Source organism: Elephantulus edwardii, unplaced genomic scaffold (genome assembly GCF_000299155.1).
Source record: "Elephantulus edwardii isolate Elephantulus edwardi_28Jun2011 unplaced genomic scaffold, EleEdw1.0 scaffold00061, whole genome shotgun sequence".
NCBI classification, from domain to species: Eukaryota; Metazoa; Chordata; class Mammalia; order Macroscelidea; family Macroscelididae; genus Elephantulus; species Elephantulus edwardii.
Window position 1 is genome coordinate 11,864,982 of NW_006399811.1, and position 22,512 is coordinate 11,887,493.

Sequence of the window (22,512 nt, forward strand, 5' to 3'; positions counted from 1 at the left end):
GTATCCTGCTACTTTGCTGAATTGGTCAACTATGTCCAATAGTTTTCTTGCTGAGTCTTTAGGGTTTTCTAAGTATACTATCATGTCATCTGCATAAAGGGATAATTTTACTTCCTCTTTGCCAATTTGTATAGAGAGGTGAGCCTTTTACCTGATGTGTTTGTTTCATTTCTTCTTGCTTTTTCATGTCTTTTCTCTGAATATTTTCAGTTCTCTCTAGTTACTAGTGAAGTAGTGGGAGTTTTCTGGGTTTCTTGGAACTCACTCTGAGAGAATGGGTTGGTTGTTTTCTTTTACCACACTGGTAAAACAGTTCACCTATGACTGCTTCTCAGACACTCAGCTGCCCAGATGCCAGCCTTCTGTCATAAAGGTGAGAACTCCAGACTTCCTGCATCTAGGTTCACTCAAGAGAACATCTTCATGCTGAGGGATCAGAAATCACCCTGAAACAGGAGGCCCTTAGGCAAACCCCTGAAAGCTCTTTAAATATCAGTCAACCTAGAAATTTAGCCCCTTTTGTGCAGATGGGGGTTAATCCATCTCAACGCCCAGCAAATACAGGTCACCCAGAGACAGGGAACTTGCAGTACTGGTGTGCTGGAATGCACTGGTCTCAGTTGCTGAACATCCACTGTGAGTCTCTTCCCACCTCCATGTTTCATGATGTCAACTTAATAGTTTAAAATGGCCATGGAGAAAATATTGCCGCTACATAAATTGCAAATGCAATAATAAAGGGCTTTCTCCTTTGGACAGCTGGTTGTTAAACATTTATTAGCATACCACTCAGCTTTGTTGTTGTTGTTAAATGCCATGAATTGTAGACAATTCATAGCAACACTATGAACAAAAGACCTGTGTAAATTTCCTCGTCTCTCTAAGTTCATAGAGTTTCCAGAGGCAAGCTGTTTCGGAAGTGGATACCACTCCTGCTTCCAAGCTTGTTTTAATTGGGGAACTCCATCAAACACTGTCCACCATGGGTAACCATTGTCTCATTTGACACATCAGTGTCACAACCACTCAGCTTACTACCAAAAAAAAGTTCCTTCACTTGTAAGACAATGGAAGTTCTAGTTTGTCCCTTTTGGGGCGTGTTCCCCAAAGGTTAATTTCCTCAAGGTCCATGTTTGCTGACAGAGTGAAGAACTGACTTGGAGAAAAACTAAAGGACATTAGTTTATTGGGACAGGTAGTTTAGTGGGGAACAGGGATGACTGCAGCTGCATAGCTCTGGTGGCGGCCAAAAGATTCCTGCTGAAGATGGGACGGGGGTGCAGCTAAGCATTTTATACCTCAACACAAACAACCTCCAGTATGTAGCAAAATACTGAAGTACATAGAATGATGGGGAAATGTTGGCAATACACAAGCTTAGTTTAAGGGGGGAAACCCCACCTACTTGATAGGGGTGGACACTCAGTTTATCCTCATTCTGGGAAGATACTAGGAAAAAAGTCTAATGGAAAAACAATTCTAATAACATAATAAAATAAATCTAATAAAAGCTTAACATAATGTAGCCATTTTGGGGTATTTGTAGGTTATACTATACAGCCTCCAAATTCTTTTCTTAAATCTTACTCTCTAGAGTAATTCAGAAAACATCTAAGTCCTCAGTTACAAGCTAGCACTTCAGGTTGTTGGAATCAGCTATGATCTCTCTCACAAATCTTCCCTTTTCCAAGCTGAGAATCCTTAATTTCTTCAACATTTTCTCATGTTGTTTGTAAGCTCTGTAGGTATTCTTGAATATTAAAGCACAGTTTTGAATCTTTCAAAGGAAAACACAAATTCTCCCAGAGATGATACATGGACTCTTTCACAAAAGGCTTTCTGTGTTCTTTAGACTTTCAGATTGATCCCATGTGAACCTGTATTGATAGAAAGTAGGACATGGTCTTGGGTGTGGCTGCTGATTGAAGCCACTGTCGTCTTTTTCTAAAGTGCATATTGTTAGGAGCAATCTTGATGTGCTCATATTCATCAGAGTGTCATCAAAACACAAATCATACTACTTTCTGAAACAGGTAATTTTCCCACTGCTGTTTTGTTTTCATCCAGAAGCTTTTGATATTCTCCTTTTCTTTCGTTCTTTTTCTGTAGCATTCAATCATTTGTCTTCTGATCACCAAAACTCTGTGTCGACAAATGACGGCATTTTGAGTTCAGATTCAATCAGACATCTAACAAGTGCATTTGTTAAGATTTATTCAGCTGGATGCAATTGAAAGGGGCAGAAGTGGGTGGAGCAAGTGCTGTCTTAATTCCTCAGAACTGGCAAGTCTCTTCTTTTTGGAACTGGGGGTTTATATGTGTCTAGAACGAAGCTTAGTGCTAGTTAATCAAAACAGTTGTTAATGTGAACTTCCTTTCACTCATTTTGTATAGAGGTCAGGGGTCACGGAGTTCTTTGGCCAAAAGCAATAGAAAGTTGAACATGGCCTCACCGCCCACATCGAAAAGGCTGATAGTAAGGATCTTTTGTTTTGAGTAACAGTCCATGAACCTCTACAAGAGAGCAGTGGGTCTGTATCAGCAGAATAGGAAGCCTTTTGTGGAGTTTTCTGCCTCTGTTTTAAGTTCTCAGCTTTGCTTTCTTTGTCTTCCATTCATTAGGTTTTAAGACGTCAGGAGTAGGTGTAATGGCATTTCCATCTTCTTGACAGCCAGGGAGAGAGAGACAGAGAAAGAGAGGGAGAGATGTGTCTGTGTGTTCAGGGCCGCCTGTCAGATGGTGAATCTGAACAGAGGCAGCTGTTGTCATGGTGATGGCAGGTTGCATCCTACCACCATGGAAACGAAAGTTAAAAAACTGATGTTAAGGCTAGAAGTCACATGATGCATTTTTGTTGTGTTTTAAAAAAGGAAAAAGGGTTTGGATTTTCAATCTGAGCTGGGGTTTTATTTTTATTTTTAAGATGTGGTTGGGTGGTGAGGAAAAATGCAGTAAGGAGAGCAATGAGAGAATGAAATGGGGCAACATGGAGTCTACTGAGCTTTCCACCTTATTTTTCTGCTCATAAACAATGCATTTCTCCTACTATGACGACGAAGGGGATACAGTGTGAATTTGCAGATGCATAGCCAGAGTGCCACACTGATAATGGTACACCTAGAGAGAGAAACACAGTACTTACTTTGCCCTTTGGAGTGCTTGTGTGGTTCACATGCTTTTGTTCAGCCTGGCAAACTGGTTGAAAAACCTAAAAATAAGGAAGAAGACAGGACATGTAAGTGGAGATATGAGGGTGACCTGTAGATAGATAAATTGAGAACGTTGACACTTATTTTCACAAAATTGAGAAATTCATTGGTCGCCTCTCAGAACCCTAAAGAATTAGTTCATTGACTTTGAAGCAGAGTTCTGAAGAGTAATTTTTTCTATTTCCTTTTTGGGGCTTGTTTTGCCTGGGAAGACCTTTTAGGAATGAATGAGAAAAGCCCAGAAGGGGCCCTTCCAGGAGCACACCAGTCTCTGGGCTCAGACTCTGAGGAACTTAACTTGATTCTTAATCTAGGCATCTCACCAGAGTGAGTGGGGAAATCTTACAGAAAATCTATTACAAAGCCTCCTTGGATCTCCATCTTTTTATCTCATACTCACTCCCACTACATATGATCTGGAGACAAGGTGAGACATCCTCCCGGGAAGAAGATCTGGATTCAGGCCTGCTTTAAGAGTGTTGGTTTTAATTTTCTTTTCAGTCTGTGAAGAGGTGGAGAGTTAAACTCATGGTATTTGTGGGTAAGATAGCGGCAGGTCAGGTTGAGCATGAGGGGTGCAGACCTGCCTTGGGGAGCCATGGTGATAGCTAAAGCTGTGTTTTGGGTTTAGGTCCATGGTATCATCTTTTCATTAATGCCCATCCCTCCAGGACAGATGGCTCTCTCTTTTTGTGGGCTCAGGAGAGGGGGAGATGATCTCACTAGCATGATCTCACTGCGTTGCCATCAGGGTCTGGAGGAGCTGGAGCCAGACTCCTGAGAAGGCTCACCCTCCGGTTCTCAGCCCTGGCCTTGGGTGTGATTAATGCCCTTTCTAATCACTAGGAGAGATTGCATCAGAGCCATCAGTTTCATAAATCCTCCTTGGGGACTGGTGTTTGGATGTGCTTTCCATAGTCCCAGGAGATCTGGGCCAAATGTCTTTACTCTATTCCCGGAGGCTCATTACCATAATTTTCTTTTAAATCTCTCCTTGGGGTGGGTCCCTTCAGTGTAAGCCCATGACTGTAGCCCGCCAGCCCCCTCCCGGAGGCTTTGACCACTAACAGATGCTTTCTCTAAAGCTTCGAGTCATAGCAGATGCTTAAAGATGGATTTATTAGAGTAGTAAAAAAGTGACTGTGCATTTTGTATAGCACCTTGCAGTTTTCATTGGGCTTTCATATGTCATGTTAACTTTTGGTCCTTTTCTCATTATTTTTGGGGATGGGTGGTATCTTCCCCTGACTCTTCAGCCCAGTGATACAGCCGCTTTTACAGTGAGTTCTCTGCTCTGACTTCCCATCGCTTTCCAAGCTTCAGGGAAGATCCTGATTATTCTCCTATTTAAGAAAAAAAAAATAGCATGAACTCTCTGGATAACTTGATCTCGCTATTGCTTATATTTAAAATGCCTCTGATATAATGCTTTTAGAACATCATTGAATAGTCAAGACCCTTTCCTTCTCTTTGCCTTTGAGTTTAAATCCTTCTTGTGAGAATGGTATTTACGTGCCAGTGAAGGTGGTATGGAGAGAGGGCACTAACAATGGCCTTCTGGGATTCTTAATCTATGCCCAAGAAAACAAGACTGAAGGGAGAGAAAGGAGAAAGAGCATTGTGTGTGGAGATTGTTCTGGGCTTGGGATGAGGGCGGCTTCTATTGCTATGTGCCATCAACTAGGAACCAGCCCCCAGCTGACCCTCCTGTGGGTTTTCAGAGGTGAGAGGAGATTGCCCTTTCTTCTCCCACTGAGCAGCTGGTGGATTCAAACCACAGGACTTTGAGATTGCAGCTCAGCTTCTTACCATGAGGTCACCAGTGTGGAAAAGGGAGAAGGAGGCTAAGGCCTGTTCTAGGCTCATTCAGGAGTTTGTGGGAAGTGCTCCTCCCCACAGCTGGGACCTCTCCATTAGGTCTGGAGTCAAGTGGGGGTGGTGGGTGGGAGCGCAGCATTTCTGTGGGCTTGACTCTTCAGAGCACAGTCTCCTTAGTGTCCTGACATCTTGTGTCCTACTGAGAGCAGAGGAGTCTATGAAGAGGTCTAGAATGAACATCTTGTTGCGTTTAGAGATGGGACACTCTGCTGCTTGAGACCTCAGTCCCTCTGCTACCTAAAGCCTGTGCCTGAGAAGTGGGCGTAAGGGAGGCTTACTGGTATGGGCAGAGCGACGGCTCAGCTCCTCCTCGGACAGTCCCCAGGTCTGTGTTGGCCAGCAGAGCCAGTGCTGGCCCTATGATTGGGGGGGGGGGGCGCAGGGGTCAGCCCTCCTCCTTGCCCCTGCTCTCTTTCCCAGGAAAGAAAGGAACAAATGGCAGGTGTGCAGGCCGAGTAGTGCTGCTCAGATTAGCTGTGTTGCTAAGGAAACAAGTTAACCATTAGGAGGAAGGAGCATTGGGTAAAGGAGATAAATCAATAAGTGAACCTATTTTTATCATTTCCCTAATGATTGTCTTGAAGCTGCTAGACGGAAAGGAAGAGTTGGAGTGACACAGGTCCTCATTAACGGGCTCAGAGGGAGAAAGGAGTTGGGGTGTTTGGGAAGATTTAACAGGGAAGTTTACAAAACGAAACCCCTGTCATGCAGACAGGGAGTCGGGGATGGAGAGGAGGTGTCTTTGTAGATTGCAAAGAACTTTCATGGCCCTTTTCTCATTGAGCTCAATCCCTTTACTTCCTCTCATTTGATCCTCTCAGAAATCTTGTGTAGATTTCTATGACTGTCACCTTCTTTATCCTTAAGTTAGGGTAAGTTTTGGTGTTGGCCGGGGGATTTCTTTGAGGTCAAATTAATATAATTTATTTTATCATTATAAATTAATATATGCTCATTAATAATACTCAGAAACATGATGAATAACAGAGTTAAAGTGCAAAGAAAGTAAAAATAACTCTCCAGTGGTAACTCATGATCTTTCTGGAAAGACAGATTTTTTTTTCTTGTATTGGGTTTGTGTTGTTTTTTTAAAAAAAAATTTGGTTTAATTATTTTTTGTGTGTGTACTGTCAGATTGGGTTTGATTGGTACAGGAGGAGGTGCAGCTTCTTGCCCCTAGGCCACCAGAACTCCTTTTGTATTGTTGTTTTACATTAAGTTCTTTTATAGTCTTTATTTTTAATAGGCAGTATGTATGTACCACATATAATATCAACGTTCGAATAGGTATACAGTATAAAGAAAGTGTGTAGTACCTTTATAAGGATGCTTCTGACTCTTGTTTCACTGCTATTCATTTATTAAATGACTTACTCATGAAGTAAAACCCTGTGATTGGGTACTACTGGATACCAAGGAGCTCCTTGTAAAAAGATTCAACATCAGTTACTAACTGAAAAGTTGGTGGTTCGCATCCACTTGGAGGCTCTTCAGAACAAAGGTGATCGGCTTCTGATCATCTGCTATTGAGATGTCCTTGGAGCGCAGTGAATTGGAATTGACCTGAGGGCCGCAAGTTTGGTTTTTTGGTTTGCTCTGTGCCAAGTAAATAAGATGGGCAGTTTCTGCCTTTGGGCCTCTCATGCTTTGCTGCTCCATTTGTTTAAGATAAAGCACACCTGATCTGGATGCCAGGGAGAGATCTTGTTCCCTAAATGTGCTTGGAGTCAGGCGTAGAATGTAGGAAGAGTCACTGGGTTCCTGGACAGAAGGAATCACACTCCTGGACAGACTTTCCTCCCTTCCCTAATATTGATAGTCATGAAAAGTAACGTTCTTTGAGGTAGTGGCAAAGACTGCTCCAAGTCACATCCTGTCTAACCCACAGGGAGTATTAGTGGCATCTATGGGTCATAATTTCAAGTGTAAGGTCTTTTCTTTGGGATGTAACAAAGCCATTGCTATTGGGCTTGAAGTTCTAAAGAAAGAAATGGGGAAACTATGTCTGAGCAATTCCCAAGGGTAGGATTGGGCAGGAGCCCCACACCTTATTGTAAGTGAGTAACAACATCCCTGTCTTTATAATGACTCCTTAGTTGAGCTGTGCCTCAAGATGACATTTCACGTCTATTCACACATGCATTTAACTTTGATTAAGCTCCTATTGTATACCTGGAGCTCTGCTAGGCACTGCCAGTGGGCATGTGAGTGAAATACAGACCTTGCTTTCTAGCTGTAGTTTCTTGGGGGAGATAAATAGGAGAAAAGATAATAAAATTCAGCATGCCAAAAAACAGAAGACCTCAGAAAAAGCTGTCCGGGTGAGGTGACATTTTAGCTTGGTCTCATCTCCTCTGTCTCCCCTCCTCAACCCTCCCCTCCCCTTACCATGTCACCGCACCTCCCTGGTCCTATCCTCTTCTTCACCTAGTCCACATATACTCACTATCCTTGTCGTTTCATCTTTTGTATTAACATTTTTACCCCAGATTCATAATTCTCCCAGACATGAATCTGTCCTGAGGTCTAGACGCATTATCAGTCCTGAAGCCTAAGCAACACCCCTCTCAAGGGGAGGGGGATGTCATATCTGAATACATTTCAAAAATTTAAGCAAAGTTTAATTTTCCAAATGAGTCCTTGATCACCAGACAGCACACAGAGTTTGGGAATAAAGTGGAAATGTGGTCTTTTCAAATTAATACCCACTGTTGTGGGGTTGATTCTAACTCCTAGCAGTCCTGTAGAACACGGTAGAATTGCTCATAGACGGAATATGCTCTAAAAAGGGTTCTGTGGAGTAGGAAGCTTGGGATGGTCTGAGTACCACTCTCAGCACCCTTTACAGGCTGGGGTGCATGCTACATGTTAGTATTAAGGGCTCTAAGAAGTCCTGTTTGCAAAAAGCATCTTCAGCCTTTCTTATTCCAGGTGTTTCTACATTCATCTCTTGCAGGTTCCTGAAACACTGGTATTCCAAGCCTCCACCACAGAACACTGCTCTAGATGCCCTCAGCTTGTATTATTTGTCAGTGATTTGCAGGCGTGCTGTTAAAAGAGTTCCTTTTCAGGAACTGTTCCAGTAAGGAGTTACTTCGTAGGCCATCAATTTCTTCCAGGTTCTAGGGATTCCAAACCAGGTCCAGGACAACCAGGCTTGTTCCAGGGACAAAAGTAATGTTGTGACCCTCGGTTTCCCTTCATTTGTTCTGAGCTCTGGATTAGAGCTTTGATAGTCAGAACCTTGGGTTGGATGAGTGGAAGCCTGTGTCCTGAGAAGATGAGTATTTTCCCTGCATTTTTAGCTCTCAGAACTTCTTGTTACACAGAGAGATTGGAGGGGGGGGGATGCCTAGGTATGTACAGTGTGTCTCCAGGCAGTACCTGCAGGCAGGGAGGGTTTAAACCCAGTGGGGTTAGGGACCAGGGGCCTGACTGCCTGACTCTGAGGTCTCAGGAAGCTCATCCAGTTTTCAGACCTGGACTGAGCCACAGGAAGTGGATGCTACCATTACTGTCTTAGGATATAGGCCCTGGGGGCATGTTAGTGTGTGAAAAAGACTGGATGGTCAGCTGATGGAGAAGGGATGCAGAGTGGTAGGGAGAAGATGGTGTGCCAAGGTTCACTGAGAAGGAAAATGACTTGGGCTTAGATACAGCCTGTTTTCTCATCCCACACAGCCTCCCGTTCTGGCACCTGGACCAGGGCAACTGGTGAGGCAGCTCATGTGTTCTTTACCCATGACCTCTTTTTGCATCCTGCCCTGTGCCTCCCCCTCCTCAGAGTTGTTCTGGATCCATTTACTCTTCATACAAATATCAGGATGGGCTGGAGGCATGACATCGTGGGGTCTATGTATGATCTCCCTAGGATGAGCTTTGGGTCTTGTATCCTACACAGTCACCTTGGATACACGTACTCCCTTCCCTTTCCCCCTCTTTACTGAAACTACTGCTCTTTCCTGCCTGGATTTTGGAAGCTGCTGGAGCACAGGTTTCTCTGCAAGACCAGTGGCAAACAGCTCGCTTGTGTTTGTCATAACAGTAGTTGAAGAATGAAATGAATGTTCAGGATGATTCCACTCTGGGAACCAGTGATTCCCTCTTTCTCTCTTTTCTAAAAGCCCTCCCCTCCCCTCTCCTCCTGGGTTTGCGGCAAAACCTTTCTGCAGATGCTTGAGTCATCATCCTGTTTCTCAGAACAGCTCAGGGAGCCCCCTCACCTGTCTGCAGAACATGTAGCATCATAAAGCCTGGCTTTGTTTTCCATGCCTTTGTAGGGCGGTCTCTAGAATAGTGGACCTCCCTGTTGTCGGTTCAAACTCAGAGTGCAACCAGGACTCTGGTGCCTGTGGATGCCTAAGCCTAGAAGAGAATAAAGTGAAACACTAGTTTTGCTCCTCTACAACAACAACAACATGTACCACATGGCAGGAAGCTGCGCTGCAATCCCGAAGGCACATGGTTCAAGGTCACCAGCTGCTCCGCGGGAGAAGGATGGGCAAGCTCCTCCCATGTGATTGCCTCTGAAAACCCACTGGAGGGTCACCTGTGAGTTAGTTCTGACTCTGTGGTACACAACAACAACAATAACAATAATTTACCACTAAGAATTTTTGTTAATTGAGTATTAACATAGAAGAGAACTCATGTGGAGAGAATTATGTATGCTCCAAGGGTTAATCTTTTTAATCTGAGCAGAGTCCCTTGAGAAGGGGACTGCAGGTATGATTTCCAGAGGAAGCAAGATGGGCAACTAGGTCTTTGTGAGGCCATCTCTGTGCAGCCCAGTACTCTGAAGAGCAGGAATAATTAGGGGCCTGAGATGACCTTGATCCTGTTTTTCCCCTTCCTTTTTCTCATTTCTGTTTTCAGCCTTGGTTAATCCCCAGGCATGTCACTGAGCTTTCTGAAGCACCTGCCATACATACATCTAAGTTCACATTCCTTTACTTGGGAGAGGTTGCTTTGCACTCAAGAGTTCCATCAGAAGCAGTGATGGTGCCACGTGTGAAGGGCCATCCACTAAGCAGGTCCAGGCTGCCGCCTAAGCTGATACAAGTCACGTAAATTACATGGTACCATGTAGGTTGACAAAAGTTGTGTATACAGATGCATGATTGTCTTGGACATTGAGCCCCTTTCTCTTGATGCGTTTACTCCTTAATTCTCTTTCCCACGCCGTTCGAGTACATGATTCTGGCCACCATAATTGCCAACTGCATCGTCCTGGCCCTGGAGCAGCATCTTCCTGAGGACGACAAGACCCCGATGTCCCGCAGACTGGTATGTGCCCCTCTCTTTCTCAGCATCTTCCCTGTCCTGTCTTCCCGGTGCCCCGCCCCCCTTCTCTCCAGCATCCTCCCGCCTTCCCTCCTTCCTTACCCTGCAGTTCTGGGAGGCACTTAGCACAAGTTCGGGGTGGGGGGGCTGCTAATCTTGTTTAGAATGTTCCCAAGAAGCTTTGAGAATGTTACAAATGCTTGGATAATTGGTGCGGGGTCTGTTTCTCTCACCATTTCGGAGGGACTTTTGAAGGAGAGAGAGACGAGAAAGAAGAGAGGGTAAAGGAGAGCATGAAGGATGCTCAAAGGGTGTTTATTCACTGGGCATGAACTTCCCAAAACACTTACATCCATATCATCCTTAAGGAAACATTCATATGTCTAGCATATTCCCCTCAAAGAGAGCAAACAGTTTAAAATACATATGGATGAGTGTCTTCATCTTGAAACCTTGGATGAGCCCCCCTGAGCCCTGGTGTCCCTGAGTCCTTAGGGAGTTGTGCTGCTGACCCAGAGAGGGCGCCTCTCTGGCAGTTTGAATTAACCAGCAGCTCCTTGGGAGAAAGGTGGACTCTCTCCTACTCAGATGACCTGCTGAACGGTCAGCTCTGAGGCTGTTCTGATTTGACAGTAGTGAATTTGAGCAAAGCGTCAAAGTTATCAAAAGACCAGCAGTGGACAAACAATCTCCTTTAGGGAGAAACCAGTGTGATTTGTGACCTTCCTAGGGAGGAAGTCTTGTTCCTCACTGTGAGCCTCTCAACCCATCATTTCTAAACTTCCTTAAGGAGTCCCTTGCTTTTATGTGTGCCATGAAGCACCGAGAACCTGCAACCTGGGGTCTTACCCTTTGTATCCCCACTTCCCATCTGCACATGGGGCTGCAGCAGCACAGATATCTGGGTGTTCCTATAGGAGAGAGACTAGGAGTTGAACAGAGGCAGTGATGGCATATGTTTTGCCTGTGTCCAATGAAGCTCAGTCTTCCTGTTACTGGCTCCTTTGCAGGAGAAGACGGAACCATATTTCATTGGAATCTTTTGCTTTGAAGCTGGGATCAAAATTGTGGCCCTGGGGTTCATCTTCCATAAGGGCTCCTATCTCCGTAACGGCTGGAATGTTATGGACTTCATTGTAGTCCTCAGTGGGTGAGTTCTTCCTAAGACTTCCTTGGGGCTCGTGGTGGTATGAATGACTGGTTCAGGGAAGGCATGGGTGGGAAGGCAGGCATCAGTAGGCATAGAAGTTCACGGATAAGATTTCCAACAGATAAGGGTTGGGTGATGGATGACCACCTGCAAAGAGGGGTGAGTTGTGCATGTGGCACTGGGCAGAGGCCCCATGACTCTCAGTAAGGTCTGGTGGCTGCTGTTTCTGTCTTTCCATTCCATGCTGAACACCCACTTCCCTGGGGAGAGCAGACGTTCCCAGTGAGCCTTTTCACTAAAGCACAAAGCTGCCCCTGGACTGAGGAACACCTGCAAAAAGGATGCACTCAGGTGCAGAGGGATCCAGCCACATTTTCTGAACTGATAATTGATGAGAATTGTGTTCTGACAACAGAATTCTGTGTGTGTGTGTGTGTGTGTGTGTGTGTGTGTGTGTGTGTGTGTGTGTGATTTTCAGAATTTATTATATGGGAAGGTGTAAAATTAATTACCATTTAACATTGGATAAATCGTTCTTTTGGAAATGAATATACTACTACTATATTGGAGCTGGCCCACTGCCATTAGTAGCATACTTGATATTGGTACACTATTTAGATATTTGACGAATCATTCTTTTGGCCTGAATGTACTACATGTACTATGACAGTGGGGTAGTGTAATGCTGTTGGTGACATCTGTGATGCCTCTTGTGCATAGTGTTAATGGATGTGCCTTACTGAACTTTGTGGCTTTCTGGAGAGACTGCTAGTCTCTGTGACAGGTGGCTCTTGGTGCTTGCAGGGAAGAGAGCTGTTGAAGCTCTGTGAGACAGGTCTGTGTCCTGTGCTAGGATTGTGGTGTGGGAATTTCCATGTTTGCCTGCCTTGCAGAAGTGATTCAAACCTATGAGGGAAGAGACTAGAGTAGACAGGTGAGGAAGAAGGAAAATATGTTGTCAGCCATTATGATTGACCAAAAAGAGAGGAACATTTAAGGAGAGAAAAAGGAATCCACCTCACTCCTTCTCCAGGGACTAATCAGATAAAGGGCTAGGCAAAGTCTGAGAAGGAGGTAAGGACTCAGGAATGTTTTCACCTCATCACTATATTGTAGAATACACGTAATACTCATATTTTCAAACTTTTTTTTGGCCAGTTGTTACTGAGTTAAAGGGAAAAGGCTGGCAATGTAATAAACGAAAGTGTATAAATGGAAACTTGTAAACTGCAGAGTCCTATATAAGGAATACATAAATAGATAGGTCTGAATATTCATGTGAAACATATCTGCTGCATTCCAAATAATTTTCTGAAAGTGTTTTTCCCTAATAGAAAATTGTATTTTAAATGTGATTTAACATATAGATACACTTTATATTAGCATTACAGAAGAACATTGTCATGAGAAATAGTGACACCTGAGTGATATGTCAAAGTCGCTAATAAAGATAAAATGAATAATGTTATAAAAAGGTTTAAGTGTATAATTTACAAATGTTATGATTATAACTATAAGAGAGTTCTGCAATGTGTATATGTTATATAACTTTTGATAGATTTGTTATGCTGAATTTTATGTATCAGTGACCATTTGAATATTTTTTTTGCAATTGAATATTTCCTGACATTGATTCCAATACCTACATTTTAAAAGCACTCTTCCCATCTCCCTGTGTTACTCATTTCCACTTCTCCTTTTCTGTCCCTGTTTGCCTTCTGAGCTTTATGCCTAGGAAAAATGCTGCCCTTTTGGTCTCATATGTTTAGCTTGTTCTAAAGAATACCTTATTCTCTGGTGTTACTGTTCACTTTGTTGATGTACTTATTTTTTGGTTGAATGTTGAGCCATGGGGTAAGTTCATTTCCAGACTTGAAGTGTGTTTAAGGGCTTCACCAATCTCTGTCATGAGTCTGATTTTTTATATTATTTTCAGTTTTCTTCCGCATATTTCTGCCCTTCTGTCTGGGACCTTCAATTGTGCTCCCATTCTGAATGGTCAGTAGTGGTAGCTAGGGCTATCTAGTCTTGCTCAAGGGTAATTGTCTCCTTGTATCTTTGACTTACTCCCCTCTTCTTTACTGTAGATGGAAAAGAGAACAATTATTGCATCTCTCATGGCTGCTCACAGCTTCTAAGACCCTAGTCTCTGCTCACATCAATAGGATGTAGAGGGTTGTCTTTGTGGGCTGCTGTATTATGCAATTTGACCTGGATACCCTTTGCAATTCTTATCTATTCTGTCTGTCTGTCTATCTAATTTTTTTTTATACACACACACTTTTTTTTAGAGTAAAATAGTCAGGATAGATTTATTAGAAAGTTACATGCACAAAGGGACAGACTTTCCTCCCTGAAAGGAAATAAGGAGGAGAGGCCTAGTCCATATACTTTTGTTTTAAACTGTATTCACACTATTGTGCAGTCACCACCTCTATCCAGTGGAAGAACATTTTCATCATCACAAAAGAGAGCTCTGTGCCCAGTAAGCAGTCACTGTGCATTTCCCCCTCCTCTGAGCTTGTGACATCCACCATTCTGTGTTCTGTCTCTATAGATATAACTTTTCTGGATGTTGTCTATAAACGGAATTGCACAATATGTGATATTTTGTGTCTGTTTTCTTTTACTTGGCATGTTTTTTAGCTTCATCCATGTTACAGCATGTTTCAGTGCTTCCTTCTTCATGGGTGAATTTTCATATTTATTCCTCCATTTATGTTTTCACATTATACATTCACCTATCATGTTGCATCATTTCTAAGATTTAGATTTTTCCATACTTGGAACATCTCTAAAATCCATCTATGCCTTGTTCTGTTGATATTTTCAGCTGCCATTAAGGCTAGCCCCAACTCCTGGTGATTCTGTGAATCCCTGCACTATATACCCGTGGTTAGTTGCTGACCGGCATCCATAGAGTTTTCATTACCTGATTTTCAGAAGTAGATTACCAGGTTTTTCTTCTTAGTGTTCTGTTCAGTCCAGAAGATAAACTAAAACCTATTGTTTGTCATAGAAACCTTCAAGCCTCCACTGACAGACTGCTCATGGGCTTTGAGCATATTAGAAATAGAGAGGATGGTGCAGGGGAGGGTGAGGCTCAGATCTGCTGTTCTCAGGGCTGTGATGAATAGTAGTCAACATGATTGCATCAAACAACAACTTAAATAACGAGAGCTTTGGTGACCTAGAGGTAAGCAGTTTTGCTGGCAACCCAAAGGTATGTGGTTCAAATCCCCAAGAGAAAGATGGGCAGTCTCATTTTGTGCTGTTAACTGCTTCTGAAAACCTGCTGAACGATCAGCTATCACTTGGTTCCCTTGACAGTACACAGTAACAACAAGACCTCATTAATTTAAAGAGGCCCTGGTATTTTATATATCACTAAGAAAAAAAGGCCAAGCCTTTGCTGCAAAATGTCAAGGACTGCAATCTACATTGTGGATTGAAGCTTGACATCAAGAAGACAAAGATTCACACTGCTGGACCAATTGGCAGCACCATGATAGATGGAAAAGATAGTAAGGTTGTTAATAATTTCAGCTTGCTTGACTCCACAGTCAACACTCTTGGCACTAGTAATCAAGAAATCAAAAGACGAATTGCATTAGGTAAATCTGCTGTCAAGGACCTCTCAAGAGTACTAAAGAGCAGTGATGACAGTCTGGAGACTAAGGTGCACCTGATCCAGACCATGGTGTTCACAATTGCTTGCTGCACATCAGAGAGCTGCGGAATGACTAAGAATGACAGAAGAAGAATCAATGCCTTTGAGTTGTGGTTCTGGAGAATAGTATTTAACATACCTTAGACTGCCAAGGGACAAACTGGTCTTTCTGGAGAGGGTGAAACCAGGTGACTCCTTGGAGGCAAGGATTTTAATTTTTTAAATTTTACATTGGTTTACATACAAAGTTTATATACGCTGTGTTTCATAGTATCCTTCATTCACATTGTGTTTCTTACATTCTCATTCGTTATATTTTATACAATTAATTACCATTGAACTCTACTCAACCATTGTCCTGTCTTTTCAGATCCCCACCTGATCTTTCCCATTTCCTATATGCCCCCTACACTCACCCAATTCTGTGACCCTATGATTTAATCCCTGCCCACCTTCATCCCTTTGCTCCCATCTCTTATCCTCTTGGATCCCCATACACGTTTTACTAGTTATCCTTCTGTTTTTGTAATAATGGTCTTATGAAGTATTTATCCTTATGGGACTGAGTTACTTCACTCAGCATAATCTCCTTCAGTGTCTCCCAAATTATGTAGTAATTTTTTAAATCATTGCTCCTGTGTGCTGCATAGTATTCTCAATCCATTCAATAGTGGTTGGGTATTTAGACTGTTTCTGTGTTCTTGCAATGGTGAATAACAGTGTGACAAACATTGGTGTATAAGTATCTGTTTGTGTCTCAGTTCTGATTTCCTCAGGGTATATTCCTAGCATTGGAATAGCTAGGTCATACAGAATTTCTACGTTCAGCTTTTTGAGGAAATGCCAAACTGCTTCCAGAATGGTTGTACCATTTTACAATTCCACCAACAGTGTATAGGAGTTCCTATTTTGCCACATCTTCTCCAACATTAATTACTTTCTGACCTGCTAAACTTTTCCATTGGTACTAGTGTGAGCTGGTATCTCATTGTGATTTTTAAAATTTTTTTTAAATAAAATTTTAATTGTGATTTTAATGCAAGTTTACAGAGAAGTTTTCATTTATTCATTGTTGTTCATCTCATCCCCTCTCTCCCATCCCCCTCCCCAGTTCACTGTGTGTGTGTGTGTGTGTGTGTGTGTGTGTGTGTGTGTAGTATTGCCCAATTGCAAATTACCTACCTGCCCCCATTCCCCTCAATCCTGGGCTGTTGTTATACATATAATGTTTTATCATGTATTCCTTTTAAATAGTTCTTTCTTTCATCTGTTCCAATGCAATGATCATTATCTGTCCACTCTCATCCTATTTTCCTCCCAACCACCATGTCAGACCTGCTTTATAACAGTGATGCTGTGCAGTATTTGTCCTTTTGTGACTGAGATATTTCATTTAGCATGATGTTCTCCAGGGTCCCTTGTGTTGTGTAATGTTTTACGAGTTCACTGTTTTTCAGTGTTCCATAGTATTCCATTGTATGAATATACCATAGTTTTTCTATCCATTTGTTTATTGATGGCAAATTGAATTGCTTGTATCTCTTCGCTTGTAAATAACATTGCAATAAGCATGCGTGCATTCATCTGTTTGGATGGCAGTTGTCGGGTCAAATGATATTTTGTTTCCAACTTTTTGAGAAAGTGCCAAACTGAATTCCATATAATTTTACACTTGCACTAGCAGTGATAAGGGTTCCAATCTCTCCACAGCCTCGTCAGCATTTATTGTTTGCTACTCTGTTGAACTTTGTGATTGTTACTGGGTAAGATGATATCTCATAGTTACTTTTCTCATTATGGTTTTGATCTGTATCTCTTATTGCCAGTAATTTTGAACATTACTTAATGTGTCTGTTGGCCATCCAGATGTCTTTTTCTGTGAAAAGACAGTGTTTCTTTCCCATTCTGTAATTGGGTTATTAGTCTTTTTCTTGTGGAGGCCTTATAGAATTTTGTAAACTTTTGTTATGAGACCTTGTATGAGATTATATTCCTAGTCTGTAGGTTTTTACTTCATGCTATTGGGAAAAGGTTTTGATGTGGACACAGATGTAATCTTTAGAAAATTTCACTCTTCCATTTTATCAGTTGTGTATTCTGACTGTATTTGACAGCCTCTTTATTCCATTGGCAGGCCTTCTAAACTAGGGCCCAAATAGTCTCTTAAAATGTTTATGGTTTACGGCTTTGCTCCTAGATCTCTGATCCGTCTTGGGTTGATTTTTGTGTATCGTGAGATGTGTGGATCCTGTTTCAGCTTTCTGCAGGTGGCAGTCCAGTTTTGCCAGCACCATTTGTTGAAGAAGTTCTTGTTTCCCCATTTGATAGATTATCTTTTCTTCTCAAATATCAGTTGACCGTATATATAAATGGGTTAATTTTTGGGTTCTCAATTCTATTCCATTTGTCTTGCCTCCATGAAAGGCAAAGATTTTGAAGCTCTGTCTCACATACTTAGGGCATGTTGCCAGGAGAGACCAGTCCTTACAGAAGGACATCATGCTTGGAAGGATGGAGGGGCAAAGCAGGAAAGGAAAACACTGGTTGACGTACTAACTGGGGAGATGGGAGTAGGTGTGTCAGAGACAGTGAGATTGGCTCAGGATAGGACAGAGTTCAGAGTTACTCTAAATACAGTTGCTATTAATCAAAAGGGACTAGATAGCATATAACAATAACAATAAGAAAAAAGAGAGGAAGGAAGTAAAGGATAAGATTATACTAAGTAGTAGCAGGATTGGAGGAAGACTCATTATCAACAACCTACACTATGCAAATGATACTACTTTACTTGCTGAAAGTAGGGGGGACTTTAAGCTTGCTGCAGAAGATTACAGACTTCTATATGGATTGCCTATCAATAGCAAGAAAGCAAAAATTCTCACCACTGGGCTGATAGATAACATCATGATAGATGGAGAAAAGATTGAAACTGTCAACAATTTCATCTTGGATTCACAATCAATTAATAGCAGTAAAGAAATCAAAAGAAAGATGTTTTATAATGGGGAAATCTGCTATCAAGGATCTCTTTACCATACTAAAAAGCAAGAATGTCAGTTTAAAGACTAAAAGCTTCACCACTGGACTGATAAGCAGTATAATGATGGATTGAGAAAGATTGAAATTGTCAATGATTTCCTCTTACCTGGATCTAGAACCAACACCTTTGGAGATCAGGAGACATAGTGCATTGGCAAGTCGGCTGTCAAGGACCTCTCCAAAGTAGTGAGGGGCAATTCTGTTAGTTTGAAAACTAAGGTGGGCCTGATTCTGTCTTTTCTGTCTTGCTATGCATCTCAAAGCTGGACAGTGAAGAAGGATGACAGGATTAGCATTGATACCTTTGAGCTGTGATGTTGGAGAAGAGTACTGAAAATCCCATGGGCTGCCAAGAGAACAAATAGATATTTCTTGGAAAAAGTGCAACCAGGATGCTCCTTGAAGACAAAGATGATAAAGCTTCATCCCACATACTTTGGCATATTATTAAGTGAAGTTCTTCCTTCGAAAAGGACAGCATGCTGGGAAAGTTGGAGGGTCACCAAAAGAGAGGAAGACCCTCAAGAGATGGAGTGACACCTTGGCAGCAGAAATGGGTTCAGATAGGTCAGAAAGGGTGAGGATAGAACAGGTTTCAGATTTGTTATTCATAGGATTGGAAGTATCATACTCCATGACACCTAACAACATCATCAGCGACATGCTCATGAGATGCACTGATTGCAACTCTCAAAATCTCTGAAGAGATTTTTTTCCTTGGAAGGTGAGAAGTCTACCACTGAACCATTACTTCCCTTGAGTTTTACAATAATGACATGTGTTGCTGTTAAGTGCCATTGAGTCATAGGCGACTCATAACGACCCTATGAATGAAAGTCCTCGACACTTGGATGCCTTTCATCCTTTCTCCAGCTTCATAGGGTTTCCAAAGGCAAGCTATTTACAGAAGTGGATGCCACTCCTGCTTCCAACCTTGTATTAACTGGGGAGCACCACCAAGCACTGTCCACCATGGGTAACCATTATCACATTTGACATATCAGTGTCACAGTGTTCAGCTTCACAGTAACCACAAGTTACCTCTGCACGGCAAGTGGACACACCAGGGCTATATGACCTTCCAGAATGTTTGACCCAAAATAATTAAGAACTGTCCTGAGGACCGTGGATTAGAGTTACCCACCTTTGGCTTGATAATATCGCTTTCGGTCCACTGGGCCAGCTGGTCTCTCTCTGTGTTGTTAAGTGCCGTCGAGTCATAGGTGACTCATAGTGACTCTGTGAATGAAAGTCCTCGACACTTGCGTGACTTTCACACTTTCTGTACTTTAATTGGTAGAATTTTTTTTTCTTTCCTTTTGTCTTGGCTCCTTCTCTTAGTTTCTTAGTACTACATAAAATACTCAGGCTTCTTAAAATTAATAAGGTCTTAGATTTGGCAAAATATTACAGAAGCCTCATACTAACCTGATGAGGAAAGCAGAAAAGGCATGATGGTCCCATTTTAGAGATTATTTGTCTAGGTCTCAGAGAGGCAAAATAATTGGCCCAGGGTCACCCTGTTACTTGATGGCAGGTAATAGGAGTTGAAGCTGTGCTGTTTAATCCAGGGCCAATGCTTTTATCACTGCTCCCACTACTTCCTCTCTAGGCCACATGAGCCCCTTTTCCTTGCTAACACCTGCACCCACAGTTCTGACAGTTCTGCTTCCCACCTGATCTCCAGGTGTCACCTCACATTTCTTCCTGCGCACAGGAGTGACAGGTGCTGGGGCATGACACAGTGCCTCGGGCTGAGGCAGCACAACTTCTCACCTCAGTGTGTGACAGAAATGGAGGATGTGGAGGTGAATGTGGAGGTGTCAGACAGCAGGCTAGTGTGAATCCTCTATTGACTTCCCCACCAGGTCTGCCACCACTGTTCTAAACTTCAGACTGAAGAAGAACATGGTTTCAAAAGTGTGCCTACTTATATTCATTTTCTTGATAATCTCATAAATGAGCACTTGTTATTGTAATCTTAAAGCTGAAGAAACTGAGTTTCAGAGTGAGTGACTTGCCAGATCCAAGGTTGGTTCGTATCTTTTGGCTTCAGCTTCTTTCTCTGACAGTTGTTTCCCACAATGTCCATCACCCCAAACCCTGAGGGCTCTTTGACCCTGCTTATCTCTGAGTTCACATTTCTTTGGACCTCTTGAAGCAAAGTGAGGGGACCCAAGAAGGAATAGGATCAGGGAATCTTCTCAATCTGAAACTGAGGCTTCATGCATGAATTGAAGAGCCCTGCACATCTATGCAAAACATTTTCCCTCTTGACTTAAACTAAACTGAAACTCACTGCTTGATACTGAAGCACATAACTTGATTTAACAACAAAAGGCTGAATCAAAATTCCGGTTGATGTCTTTAATTTGTTGGTTCTTTCATTCATTGAAGCTCATATTGTTGAATGCAATGTGAAATCTAGGACTGACAAAACACAGAAGTAAACTTATGTAAATCTATGATAACAGTGAAATTTATCACTCATAGTAAGCTTTTAAGGAACCCTGATGACATAGTGTATAATGTATCAGACTTTGAACCCAAAAGTCATCAGTATGAATCCAGGGCTACTCCCTGGGAGAAAGATGAGTATTCTCCTGCCATAAAGACTTATAAGTTTGGAAATCTAATGGAGCGTTTATAAGTCAGAAGTAATGTGATAGCAGCGGGTTTGGTTTTCTCAGCTTCATAAGCTTTTATGTTATTGAATTTGAGATTACTTTTCCATTGGTGGCAATTGAAGGTGTGTTTCAGGGCTATCTATACTAAGTAGCCCATTGTTCTGCCAGAAGAACAAACAGCTGTGACTTGGAGAAAGTGCAGCCAGAGTGCTACTTAAAGGAAAGCTGATCAAACGTCATCTCGCATACTTGAGGCAGGTTGTTAGGAGAGATTGAACCAACCCAAAGGCTGGACCTCTGACAGTTCAACTCCCCCAGCAGCTTCTTTGGAGAATGATGGACAATCTCTTCTCATGTGAGTTATAGCCTCAGAAACTTGATGAAGGTCAGCTATGAGTAAGTGCTCGCTTGTTGGCAATGAGAGAGTGTCAGTGAGTGAATCACAGTAATAAGTTAAAGTGTCTGGAATAGATGAGTAAGTGATAGTGGGTAATGAGAACTCAAGGATATTCCTAAGGCCTGGATGATGTTCTTCATTGATGCCATCAGGTTGACGCTGACTTATAACTGTGTACAGCATATTGAAACTTTGCTCAACCCTGTGCCATCCTCAGAATCTCCACTATACCTAAGCCCGTTGTTGCAGTCATTGTGTCAATCTGTTTAGTGGAGGATCTTCCTATTTTTTTAATGACCCTTCACTTTTCCCAACATGATGCCTTTTCCTAAGGACTGGTTCCTCCTGCTGCTGACAGCGTGCTCAAAGCATGCGAGATGAAGTTCACATCCTAGCTTTTAGGGAGCACTCTAGTTAAGCTTCCTGGAAGACAGATTTGTTTGTTCCTCTGGCAGTCCATAGGATATTCAGTACCCGAGGCAGCACCGGAATTCATAGACATAAATTATTCTTCATCCGTCCTTGTTCCTTACGTAGCTTTCACATGCATGTGAAGCAATCAGAATGAACTGTGACTTGGATTGAGACACAACTTAGTCTTTAAATGGATATCCTTACTCTTTAGCACTTTAAAAAGATGCTTGACAGCCACTTTGCCCAATGAAAAATGTCCTCTGATTTCTTGACTCATGTACCAGTGGATCAAATTGTGGATCCAAGTAAAATGAAATATTTGATAGCTTGAGTATTTTCTCCAGCTATCATGATAATTGCCTATTGGTCCTATTGCGAGAGTTTTAATTTCTTTTGAAGGGTAATCCATATTGGAGGTGGGTGGTTGTTTTTTTTTTTTAAGGTTCTTCAGTACATGTATAAAGTTTCTTTACTTTCTACAAACCAGGTTGCTGATGAGTCTTCTTCCAGCACTGATGCTACATTTTTCTTCACGTATTCTAGTTTCTTGGATTATTTGCTCAACATTAAGTTGAGTATATATGATAGAAGTAAATGACACTGATGCACTTTTGCTTCATTTGAACCAATTCATGTTCTCCTTGTTTGTTGTTGTTTTTATGCTTTTTTAATTTTTTGAAGGACTGCTTCTTGGTTAATGTACAAGTTTCAGTGAACACAACTAAGTGCTGTGAGCTTCCCATTATCCTCATTGTTATCTGTAATTCATTGTGATCCATAGTCAAGTGCCTCTGCATAGTCTGTAAAATACGGAGATATATTTTTTCTGGTATTTTCTTTT

The 22,512-nt window shown here is 42.1% G+C and overlaps 1 protein-coding gene across 4 annotated transcripts in view; it reads left to right on the forward strand.

Annotated features, from left to right (window-relative positions):
- CACNA1E (calcium channel, voltage-dependent, R type, alpha 1E subunit) overlaps nt 1–22,512 on the forward strand; it is a 564,119-nt gene that overhangs the window by 26,280 nt on the left and 515,327 nt on the right. For all 4 annotated transcript variants that reach the window (XM_006887740.1, XM_006887741.1, XM_006887738.1 and 1 more), the window contains exons 2-3: nt 10,269–10,374; nt 11,382–11,521. In XM_006887740.1, the coding sequence (XP_006887802.1) occupies nt 10,269–10,374; nt 11,382–11,521 (246 nt within the window). The remainder of the gene's footprint in view (nt 1–10,268; nt 10,375–11,381; nt 11,522–22,512) is intronic.